The following is a 12,398-nucleotide window of genomic DNA, read 5'->3' as shown; positions in this document are numbered from 1 at the left end:
CACTTCTTTATTCGACTTCGTAGACCCACCTTCACGTATACCTATCGACTCGAATCAAATTCTGAACAAATGTCTGTGCGTGTGTATGTGCACCGATAAATATACACACGATTATCTCCAGACTGGCTGAACCGATTTGGACCGTTTTGGTCCCATTCGATCCGTCTTGGGGTCCCACAAGAACCTAGTTAATATTATAAAGTTTAAAAAAATACTTCAAAAGTTATGCTAAAAAACGATTTTAGCCAATCTTTGGAAGATTGTAAAAAGGGTGTTTTTTGTAAGAAAACCGCCATGCTATATATTTTTAGAAAGGTATTTTAAAGACTTTTCCAACGCGTTCAAAAGATTGAACATCTGACAACCCCATCAAAAGTTATTAGCACTTAAGTGTTATTTATAAACTTGTTTGGGGCCGGATCTCAAATATTTTGATAGAGAAGTTGTCCGGATCTATCTTTCGACCCATTGTTGGATAGGTAATCAAAAGACCTTTCCAATTAGCCCAAGAGGTTGAAGATCTGACAACCCTATCAAAAGTTATAAGTACTTTAGTGTTTTTAATACACTTTTTTTTTGCCGGATTTAAAATATTTTGATTAAAAATAAGGGTTATTTATACACTTTTTCAGGCTGTGTAGTGTAATCACATAATGAATGCGAGTAAGGCACCAACCACCTAAAGGTAGATTAAGTAACATTTTTTACTTTGTTTTAAAGAAGTGATAACATTTATGTACCTTTGTTTTTTTTTAAAGTAACGTTATTCTCTGCTTTTTTTCATTTACTACCCCCTATTTTCACACACTAACTCTCGATCTTTGCCCAAACTTCTACAAAACAAACTCAACACAACTGAAACGCTCCCAGCATCCTAATCAACAACGCCAAACAGCTGTATTGTAAAGCCGTGCCAATTTGAGCACCACTTTCCCTCAAGTATCTCACCCTGCAAAGGTAAATTGCCTACTGATGACTATCGGCACAAACACTCACACACAACTCACTCAATGCTCGTCTCATTTCGCACACGTAACAAAAGGGTGGTTGTTGTGCCTCTCGTGCCGATTCTCGTTCGGAAGTCGAGTGCGATATTCGCTCCGGTTTCTGAGATGCCAATTGTTGAACAACTCCACTCCACTCGTGTGTCGTGCAGACAGCTGCCCGACGATGATGAGCTTGAGCCCTTAGATCGAATCCGAGCGATAAGCGCTTCGCTCAAGTGGCCCGGGATTCGGGATTGCTTCGGTCAAAGCGTTGCGTTTCTTTGTGCGTTTACGAACCTCTCAATCAAGGCCGGACGAGAGTTGGCATAATTAAATTTAAATTCCTTTTCACCAGATTAACTCCATTAACACTCCTCCGTCCAAGGCATCCCATACTTACACGAACGACCAAGGCGGAAAAAAAGTTGGAACGCTAACTTCAACTCGCTGGTTCTCAGCCAAAACTCAACCAATCTGGATGATTCCTTTTTCCAGAGATTTGTACGGATCTCCAGATGAGCCTAGAACTTTGCAGATCTCGATTTGATCAATCCTCTAATTACTACGACTAAATTAGTCGGAGCAACTTTTTTTCCGCGTGTATTTCCGAAAAGCGACTCAAGCGGGAACATTTTTGCTACGCTGCAAAAATACAATAACTTTGCTAAAATGTTAGCAAATCCCATAAAATTATATATAAAAATTTCCGTTATGATCTCAGGATTATGATGAGCTTCTCAAATTTCCATTATTTTCTCAAAAAAAAAATCACAAAACTACGTAAAACTACAGAAAAATAAAAATGCCTCATTTTATGACAAGAACTTTATGGTAAAATCATTGATTTCATTGATTTTTTTATGAAAATGTTTCAAGTGATCTAAATCATAAGTTTAAGAATCATTCTGAGTGTGATTCTTCCTGAATACTACAAAATTTTACCAAAACTACGTAAAATACAGAAAATTTTATGCTTTCCTTTAGAACTTTATTTGCTGCATGGTAAAATCATTGAATTATTTCATGAAAATTTTCAAATGATCTTTATTATAAATTTCAGAATCATTCTGAGTGTGATTCTTCCTGAATACTACAAAATTTTACCAAAACTACGTAAAATATAGAAAATTTTAAACTTTCCTTTAGAACTTTATTTGCTTCATGGTAAAATCATTGAATTATTTCATGAAAATTTTCAAATGATCTAAATTATAAGTTTCCGAATCATTCGGAGTGTGTTTCTTCCTGAATACTACAAAATTTTACCAAAACTACGTAAAATTCAGAAAATTGTATTCTTTCCTTAAGAAATTTATTTGCTTCATGGTAATGTCATTGATTTACTTCATGAAAATGTTTCAAATGATCTAAATTATAAGTTTCCGAATCATTCTGAGTGTGATTCTTCCTGAATACTACAAAATTTTATCAAAACTACGTAAAATACAGAAAATTTAAGAATTTTTAAAATTTTATGATGGTATTAGAATGTAGAGCATTGTTTTGGAAGCTTATTGTATAGGAGCAGTTCCCTACAGAATCGGTATTTTTTCTTTAATTTTATTTTTTGTGTTTTTTAATCCGGCTGAAACTATTTTGGTGTCTTCGGTATGCCTAAAGAAGCCATTTTGCATCATTAGTTTGTCCATATAATTTTCCATACAAATTTGACAGCTGTTCATACAAAAATGATATGTGAAAATTCAAAATCTGTATCTTTTGAAGGAATTTGTAGATCGATTTGGTGTCTTCGGCAAAGTTGTAGCTAAAGATAAGGACTAACCTTAAAAAAAAGTAATAAACGGTAAAAAAAAATTGGTGATTTTTAATTTCACTTTTTGTTACTAAAACTTGATTTGCAAAAAAAAACACTATTTTTTTATTTTCTGATATGTTTTAAAGGACATCAAATGCCAACTTTTCATAAATTTCTAGAATGGGCAAAAAATCTTTGACCGAGTTATGGTGTTTTGAATCAATACTGATTTTTTCAAACAATCTAAATATTGTTCGCAAAAAAATTTCAACTTCATTTTTCGATGTAATATCGAATTTGCAATCAAAAAGAGCTTCAGTGATTTTTTTTTCATAAAGTGCACCGTTTTCAAGTCAAGCCATTTTTAGGTAACTTTTTTGAAAAAAAGTTGCAGTTATTAATTTTTAAAATTAGTGCCCATGTTTGCCCACCTTTGAAAAAAATATTTTTGAAAAGCTGAAAATATTTTTAAAAGGGTCAAACATTCAATATTACGCCTTTTTAAAATATTAGTCTAAATTTTTAATTTTTGAATGTATTTTTTTTCGAAATGGTCGGAAAATTTCACAAATGTTTCCTATTTCAACATTGTAAATCGGACCATTAGTTGCTGAGATATCGACATTAGAAAATGGTGGGTTGTTTGGGTGAGACTTAGAAAACATCAATTTTCCTGTGTTTTAACTTTTGAATGGCAATATCTCAACAACTAAGGGTGTTATCAACAATGTTCAGAATGCAAAATATAGAAAATTTTCTCAGCTCTTCAAAAGATTTTTTTCAAAAGTGGGCAAACATGGGCACTAATTTTAAAAAATTAACAAATTTCAAAAGAGTTACCTAAAAATGGCTATAACTTGTAAACGGTGCACTTTATAAAAAAATCACTAAAATAATTTTTGATTGCAAATTCGATTTTACATCGATAAATAAAGTTGGAAAATTTTTGCAACAAATATCTCGATTTTTGAAAAAATCTGTATTGAAGTTTATTTTGTATTTTTTTTTAATATAACTTTTCGGTTGAAAAAATAAAGAGAAAGTTTTGAAAACTTATAATTTAGAGTATACTCAGGAAGAAACACACTCAGAATGATTCGGAAACTTATAATTTAGATCATTTGAAACATTTTCATAAAATAAATCAATGATTTTACCATGAAGCAAATAAAGTTCTAAAGGAAAGAATAAAATTTTCTGTATTTTACGTAGTTTTGGTAAAATTTTGTAGTATTCAGGAAGAAACACACTCAGAATGATTCGGATACTTATAATTTAGATCATTTGAAACCTTTTTGTAAAATAAATCAATGATTTTACCATGAAGCAAATAAAGTTCTAAAGGAAAGCATAAAATTTTCTGTATTTTACGTAGTTTTGGTAAAATTTTGTAGTATTCCGGAAGAAACACACTCCGAATGATTCGGAAACTTATAATTTAGATCATTTGAAAAATTTTGATGAAATAATTCAATGATTTTACCATGAAACAAATAAAGTTCTAAAGGAAAGTTTAAAGTTTTCTGCATTTTACGTAATTTTGGTAAAATTTTGTAGTATTCAGGAAGAATCACACTCAGAATGATTCGGAAACTTATAATTTAGATCATTTGAAACATTTTCATGAAGTAAATCAATGACATTACCATGAAGCAAATAAAGTTCTAAAGGAAAGAATAAAATTTTCTGAATTTTACGTAGTTTTGGTAAAATTTTGTAGTATTCAGGATGAAAACACTTTCAGAATGATTCGGAAACTTATGATTTAGATCATTTGAAACATTTTCATAAAATAAATCAATGATTTTACCATGAAGCAAATAAAGTTCTAAAGGAAAGTATCAAGTTTTCTATATTTTACGTAGTTTTGGTAAAATTTTATAGTATTCAGGAGGAAACACACTCAGAATGATTCGGAAACTTATAATTAAGATCATTTGAAACATTTTCATAAAATAAATCAATGATTTTACCATGCAGCAAATAAAGTTCTAAAGGAAAGCATTAAATTTTCTGTATTTTACGTAGTTTTGGTAAAATTTTGTAGTATTCAGGAAGAAACACACTCAGAATGATTCGGAAACTTATAATTTAGATCATTTGAAACATTTTTATAAAATAAATCAATGATTTTACCATGAAGCAAATAAAGTTCTAAAGGAAAGTTGAAAATTTTCTGTATTTTACGTAGTTTTGGTAAAATTTTGTTGTATTCAGGAAGAATCACACTCAGAATGATTCTGAAATTTATAATTTAGATCATTTGAAACATTTTCATGAAATAAATCAATGATTTTCCCATGAAGCAAATAAAGTTCTAAAGGAAAGTATAAAATTTTCTGTATTTTACGTAGTTTTGGTAAAATTTTGTAGTATTCAGGAAGAAACACACTCCGAATGATTCGGAAACTTATAATTTAGATCATTTGAAAATTTTCATGAAATAATTCAATGATTTTACCATGAAGCAAATAAAGTTCTAAAGGAAAGTTTAAAATTTTCTGTATTTTACGTAGTTTTGGTAAAATTTTGTTGTATTCAGGAAGAATCAAACTCAGAATGATTCTGAAATTTATAATTTAGATCATTTGAAACATTTTCATGAAATAAATCAATGATTTCCCCATGAAGCAAATAAAGTTCTAAAGGAAAGTATAAAATTTTCTGTATTTTACGTAGTTTTGGTAAAATTTTGTAGTATTCAGGAAGAAACACACTCAGAATGATTCGGAAACTTATAATTTAGATCATTTGAAACATTTTCATGAAATAATACAATGATTTTACCATGAAACAAATAAAGTTCTAAAGGAAAGTTTAAAGTTTTCTGCATTTTACGTAGTTTTGGTAAAATTTTGTAGTATTCAGGAAGAATCACACTCAGAATGATTCTGAAATTTATAATTAAGATCATTTGAAACATTTTCATGAAATAAATCAATGATTTTCCCATGAAGCAAATAAAGTTCTAAAGGAAAGTATAAAATTTTTTGTATTTTACGTAGTTTTGGTAAAATTTTGTAGTATTCAGGAAGAAACACACTCCGAATGATTCGGAAACTTATAATTTAGATCATTTGAAACATTTTCATAAAATAAATCAATGACTTTACCATGCAGCAAATAAAGTTCTAAAGGAAAGCATAAAATTTTCTGTATTTTACGTAGTTTTGGTAAAATTTTGTAGTATTCAGGAAGAATCACACTCAGAATGATTCGGAAACTTATAATTTAGATCATTTGAAACATTTTCATAAAATAAATCAATGACTTTACCATGCAGCAAATAAAGTTCTAAAGGAAAGCATAAAATTTTCTGTATTTTACGTAGTTTTGGTAAAATTTTGTAGTATTCAGGAAGAATCACACTCAGAATGATTCGGAAACTTATAATTTAGATCATTTGAAACATTTTCATAAAATAAATCAATGACTTTACCATGAAGCAAATAACGTTCTAAAGGAAAGCATAAAATTTTCTGTATTTTACGTAGTTTTGGTAAAATTTTGTAGTATTTAGGAAGAATCACACCCAGAATGATTCTGAAACATATAATTTAGATCACTTGAAACATTTTCATAAAAAAATCAATGAAATCAATGATTTTACCATAAAGTTCTTGTCATAAAATGAGGCATTTTTATTTTTCTGTAGTTTTACGTAGTTTTGTGATTTTTTTTTTGAGAAAATAATGGAAATTTGAGAAGCTCATCATAATCCTGAGATCATAACGGAAATTTTTATATATAATTTTATGGGATTTGCTAACATTTTAGCAAAGTTATTGTATTTTTGCAGCGTAGCAAAAATGTTCCCGCTTGAGTCGCTTTTCGGAAATACACGCGGAAAAAAAGTTGCTCCGACTAATTTAGTCGTAGTAATTAGAGGATTGATCAAATCGAGATCTGCAAAGTTCTAGGCTCATCTGGAGATCCGTACAAATCTCTGGAAAAAGGAATCATCCAGATTGGTTGAGTTTTGGCTGAGAACCAGAGAGTTGAAGTTAGCGTTCCAACTTTTTTTCCGCCTTGGACGGAGGAGTGTTAAAGAACACTGATCAAACCGGGGGGGCAGGCTTCTTTAATCCAGACGGCCGATGCAGTTGGGTTCAACGCGATCGAATGGTGGGGTGGTTGTTGGAAGTCCTTTCAGAGTCATGCTTTCTGAAGCAAATTTTCTGAATTTCAAAATTTTATATTATTCCGAAGGCAAAGGACAACCCTAGCTCTCCCACTCAAGAAGGTGGGTCCCGTCAGCAAAAGGGAAAAAGTGTTTTTATTGACTGCTAATGAAAATCTTCCGCGCCGATCAAAACGCTGCGTTGTTCTTTAACGCTCCACTGACTGTGCACGTTCAGCCTGTCCAGCTGTCATGTCTAGAGTCACTTGTGCCGAGTGAACCCCTAACAGATCATCGAAGGAGAGGGGGCGAGCGGGAGGACGACCTGCTTAAAAATAAATTAATCAATTTTGCTTGATTGATTTATTAATGCCCGGTATTTACGGTGAACCGGCACGGCTGACCGATGTGTGAAAGGGATTCCACGGGGTTGAGCTTCTGCTCTTTCGGATCTTTAGGTTGACGTATAACAATACCGTTCCTTTTGAAGGTAGCTTAAAAGGTGAGCTACCAACCTCCTCCTCTCATTTTAGCACTTAATTAATCATTAGAAGGGTGCACGGCAAAAGGATGAGAACACAGTCGACAGCGTCCATTAGTGGTGCGGTTAGTGACGGTGGTCGATGGAGGTCACTCGGTGAGCTGCTGGCTGATGGCAGTTTAATGAGTGAAGCTGAAGATTGAAGTGCGCGGGGCTTAATTTTATTATGTGGTGAAGGGTTTGTTAATTTGTTCTAATATTGAATAAACATCGTTTTAAAATCTTTCTTGTGTTGAGCTTATTTCAAAAAAAAATTCTAAGTGTAAATATAGGTATTCAGTGCCCTCTCCCCGTGCCCATACCTTCACACTTAGGAGACCCGGGAGGCGGAGTCTTGTCGCAAAAAGAACGATACACGCCTGTGGATCCGTTGACAAAACCGCAAGGTTTAAGAAGGCCACATTATAAGGTGTTACGTCGATTCCGTTTTTTCCGTTGAGCTTATTTCTTTAACAAAATAATAACTTTATGCACCTACGCAGTTGATGTGTTCCCTACTGCTAACTTGTAATAAGTATCCTAAGGTAAACATAAAGGTGCCCAGAAAATATCACCCCCTGCTCAACAAACAGAAAACGTTTTTTTTTTATTATTTTAAGCATCTCTGCAAATTTTGAGCGACATTGGTTGATATTAACTCATTGGTACCCGAGACTAAAGTTGTCGAAAAAAATGTTTTTCATACAAAAATGATTTTTTTAAATCGCTAATAACTTTTCAGGATCGAGTTTTGCAGCTTAGGTATGTTCTACACGAAAAAAAATGAATTCTCAAAATCGTGAATTAAATTCACGAATGCGAGAACCACGAAAGAATATATTCACGTTTATAGTGCAAATGCACAATACTCATGAATAAATCCCTTCGTGGTTTTCACATTTGTGTACTTATTCACGATTACGAGAATTGTTTTTTTTTCTGTGTACAAAGTTGTAAAGCATTTAATTTTCAATGAGAATCTCAATTTTAGGAATATTTGGATAGAAGTAGAGCACCGTGCAGACTAAAGCGTATAAAAATTGGGTTTTCCATACATTTATTCAATTTTTCCAAACCATACCTTCGAGTATCAATGGGTAAGTGTTAACCGATTTTGCTCATATTTGCCCCAGAGTCCTAAAATGGCCCAAGGAACAATATTCAGCTTGTGGAGCGAGGTGTTGAAGAAAATTCCTATATTCTGGGAATCTAAAAAAATCTACATGCTTTTTCATAAAATAAAGAATACAGTAATAAACAGTGTAAATTGTATTTGTGTACATGTTTGTAAATGTAAATTTACATTTTCTTTGATATAATTTTACCTCACTGTTTATCACAGTAAAAAAAAAAATTGTAAATTTGGAAGGTGTAATTTGGGAAGGTTGAATATTACCTTTTTAAATGTTTTGATTTTACCTCAATTTTTACTGAAAAAGTGGCAATACACCAGAAAAGTGGCAAAAGCACACATTTTCAGAGGTTTTTTTTTCATGAAATTATTTTTATTAGGTCCTTTACGGTGCTGGGACCTGGTTAGGACCGAGTCGGCTTTTGTAATTACATTTTACTTAAAGCTTAAAAATATAAAAATTTAAATAACAAGCCATAGTCTTCACATTTAAATGAAAAAAAGGGTTTTTAAATGCATTTTGCACTAGTTCAGTTGTTTTGCAATCATTAGTTTTCAAAATATCTAAGATCTGACAAAAACAAAAATTGTATCGGGAAAAAAGATTTTGCATCGAAGATTTTCAAAAAATCTTAAGATTTTTTAATAAACCCAAACATGTTAAAAATGATTTTAAACGCTGGAGAATGTATTTTAATTTGATTTCAGCTGGTTGCACTAGAATTTTCATTGAAATTTTGAAGTTTATTGTAAAAATATTTTTTTTGCCCTCTGATTTTTCGGGCCAATTTTGAAGGGGGGGGGGAGGGGGGGTGGTGGTAAAAACTTTTATAAATATTTGTACCAGCCTTATAAATTTTAATGAAAATGTAAGAGCAATCTCCTGAAATTCATTACCCGGCATTTAAAATCATTTTTCAAATGTTTGGGTTTATTTGAAAATGTTTAGAATTTTTCAAAATTGTCACAAACAAAAGTTTTGTTTTCGCTATTCTTTTTTGTTTTCATCAATTCTTACATTTTTGGAAAACTAATGATTGCAGAACTACTGAACTAGAGTAAAATGCATTTCAAAACACTTTTTTGATTCAAATGTTGAGACTATGGCTTGTTATTTAAATTTTTATATTTAATTATTTTTTAGTAACGGTTCGAACAAATATTTGAAAAGAAGATTATTGAAAATGCAAAAAAAATAATACATGCTATTATTACTTAAAAAATATCCCCTTTTAAACTGAAAAAAGCAATCCAAATAAATTGTAAGAGGAGCAAATAAACCATTTTTTTTGTTTGATAAGTAGGATTATTTAAATACCTTCAAAGTATCATTTTATTAATCAAAAATTAGTTCAAATCGAAAAACGGAATGCATTAGCGGATTCTTTGGGCAATTTTATACTTAAAAAAATTGGAATAAGTTTCTAAGATAAGTATTAAGCGTTACTAAAACAGAATTAAAAAAAAATGTTCAGATTTAAAGCCATTTTCAGTAAAACGATTTTTTTAGTATATTTGGAAAATTTATCAATCATTCTAGAAAAAATATATCATCAAAATTTTATATAATATGAAAAAAATAAATTTCTTTTTATCTCCTAATTAATTTGGAACTTTTTGTTTACATTACTATCAAGCAGAGCTTTTGCACCAAGATTTATGTTACATACATTTTAGTACCTCAAAACTACGGGAACTATCGATATCAATTTTGATTTATCCCCTAAAGTATTGTCTACAAAATAATTTACAACAAAATTTGTTTATTTTAACAATCAGATTGTTGCAGGATTGGGTTCGTAAGTATGACAATTTTTGAATAAGAAGACAACAACTTCCTTGGTTGCTATCCTAAACCTGAAATTTTTATGCATTTTATTGAAAGTTAATAAACTTTCCAAATAAAATAATGAAAAATAACCTGTCTTATGGTAATTTTTGCGAAACACATGCAATTTACACACATTCAGATTGAAATTTTTAAGAATCAGAGTAACTATCAAAATTACCCCGTTTTTTTAAAAAATGCACTCAAGTTTCCATCCCCCAATGCAAAGCGGACCTCAGTTTCATTAGTATTCTCAAAGCGCGCGCGGGGGCCTACCTCCATTTTCACAATTATTCAAACCTAGTATCGCGTCGATGGTGTGCCGCGGGGTCAGCGTTTGGCCGCCGGGTCCGAACTTTTTCGCCGTGTCTTTGAGGAAAAATCCGTTCTCTGCAAAGAAGAAGACAAAACCACGAAGGGGGAGTTTGTTATCCGTTTCTAAACTCGGTTTCTCGGGGAAGTCTGGCGGAAGCATCACCTTCGCGAAAGTTCTCCTCGATGTCGAGGTCCAGCTGGCCGCACTCCTTCAGCTTTTCCATGATTTTGTGGAAGTTTTTCGCGTCCCGGACATTCTCCAGCAGCTTCTGGACATCCTCGGCCTCCGACGGCGGGAATTTGTTCCGCGCGATCAGCTTTTCGACCAGATTTTGAAAGATCTGCTTCTGCACGTCCGACAGCGCCTTGATGTCCATTCTAAGGGCTCTGGGAACACTGGTTTTTAATATCACTAAGACAAGCTCTTCCTCTATTTTTTATCACTGATCCAACGTGGGGTCACACTACTTCACCGGATCCATTTGGTCTCACTTCAAGTGCACTTTGGATTCACTGAGCTTTTCCTTGCGGGAGCTTACTTCCGGTTCGCTGCCGGATCTTTGTTCACAAACCGCTTTGGTTTTCATCCAATTTCGGGAAATTCCACAACACCAGTCACAATCTACCCAGCGAACACGTGCCACCAGTATCCGGAAAACCCGGGAAACCTCAATCCCATCCGGCTAGCCACAACTTGTTCGAAAAACCGCGCCAAAAACAAGTCACGCGATGAAGTGCACTTCCCGCGTCGGCACGCGAAAAAAAAAAGCTCCGCCGAGGAACACGACGAAAGCACGCGAAAGAGAACAACGACGGCGACGTCGACGGAAAGCCTACACAACTGGACGCACGAAAGGTAAATCAACATCTAGTTATCCTTGGGTTTTGCTGGCCGTGCCATGCTGGCTCGACGTCGAATCGATGGGAGGCGTTTTCGTCGTCGAGCGCTGTCTCACTCTGGTGAGCACGAGATGCCGACCATCTCGCTCTGTCACGTGAGCTTTGGGCGAGCGCTCACGCACACCTCTCCCACTCGCTCTCTCTGTTTTATTGGCGGTAACTCACCAACACTCGCAATCTCAGCGCCGCGGTAAGCTGGTGTTAGTGAAAAGCTCATCGTTTTTGAGATTTTTATTCATTGAATTTCATCAACAGACTGATGTAAACTAGTATTGGTGAATCGAATTATACCGCGCGAAGGAAGTATGGCCGCTCGATCCCGCAATGAGAAGCACTTTTGATGAATGAAAATTGTGTGTAATTCAAGGAGATGAAGTAAGAAGACTATTCACAATTCCGCATACTTCATTGCAAGATGCTTTAGGTAAACACCGAAAATTTGGTTGAAATTTTAAATAAACAAAAAGTGCTATAAATCTTTTTATTTTATCTGTTTTCGATAAGAAGTCAATTGATTGAATCATTTTATAGGTGATAGACTATTTTTCTTAGCTCCAAAATATATTTTTTGTTGAAAAAATATTTTTGTTGCAAAATTGTCTTGCCTAATTTGTGTTCACCAATATCAGTGTCTTGAGTTTGTTTATCTTTTGCTCTTTGGTCTGACAGGGGGATTGGCTGCCAAACCCGCTTTGGTCTGACAGTTTTGGTCTGTCAGCTTTATGCTGGATTTTGGTCTGACAACGCGGGGGATTGGCAGCCACACCCCCTTGGTGTAATTGGGCCTGGCTGGTTGGCTCGTTCGGAGAGGGAAGGGATGTATACGGTGATGATGATGATG

General features: G+C 33.4%; 1 protein-coding gene across 3 annotated transcripts in view; it reads right to left on the bottom strand.

Moving 5' to 3' along the window:
- The window catches only part of LOC6050221 (retinal homeobox protein Rx), a 103,011-nt gene extending 91,499 nt beyond the window's left edge, over nucleotides 1-11,512 (bottom strand). For 2 of the 3 annotated variants that reach the window (XM_038265345.1, XM_038265348.1), the window contains exons 1-2: nucleotides 10,821-11,512; nucleotides 10,619-10,732 (exon numbers count right to left, since the gene is read on the bottom strand). In XM_038265345.1, coding sequence (XP_038121273.1) covers nucleotides 10,619-10,732; nucleotides 10,821-11,034 — 328 coding nt within the window. In that variant the 5' untranslated portion in view covers nucleotides 11,035-11,512. The remainder of the gene's footprint in view (nucleotides 1-10,618; nucleotides 10,733-10,820) is intronic. The other variant, XM_038265346.1, reaches the window with a different exon arrangement.
- Between the last annotated feature and the right edge of the window lie 886 nt (nucleotides 11,513-12,398).

This window comes from Culex quinquefasciatus, chromosome 3 (assembly GCF_015732765.1).
Source record: "Culex quinquefasciatus strain JHB chromosome 3, VPISU_Cqui_1.0_pri_paternal, whole genome shotgun sequence".
NCBI lineage: Eukaryota > Metazoa > Arthropoda > Insecta > Diptera > Culicidae > Culex > Culex quinquefasciatus.
Note: the sequence above shows the minus strand (reverse complement) of the source record. Positions and strands in the feature narration are given on the sequence as shown.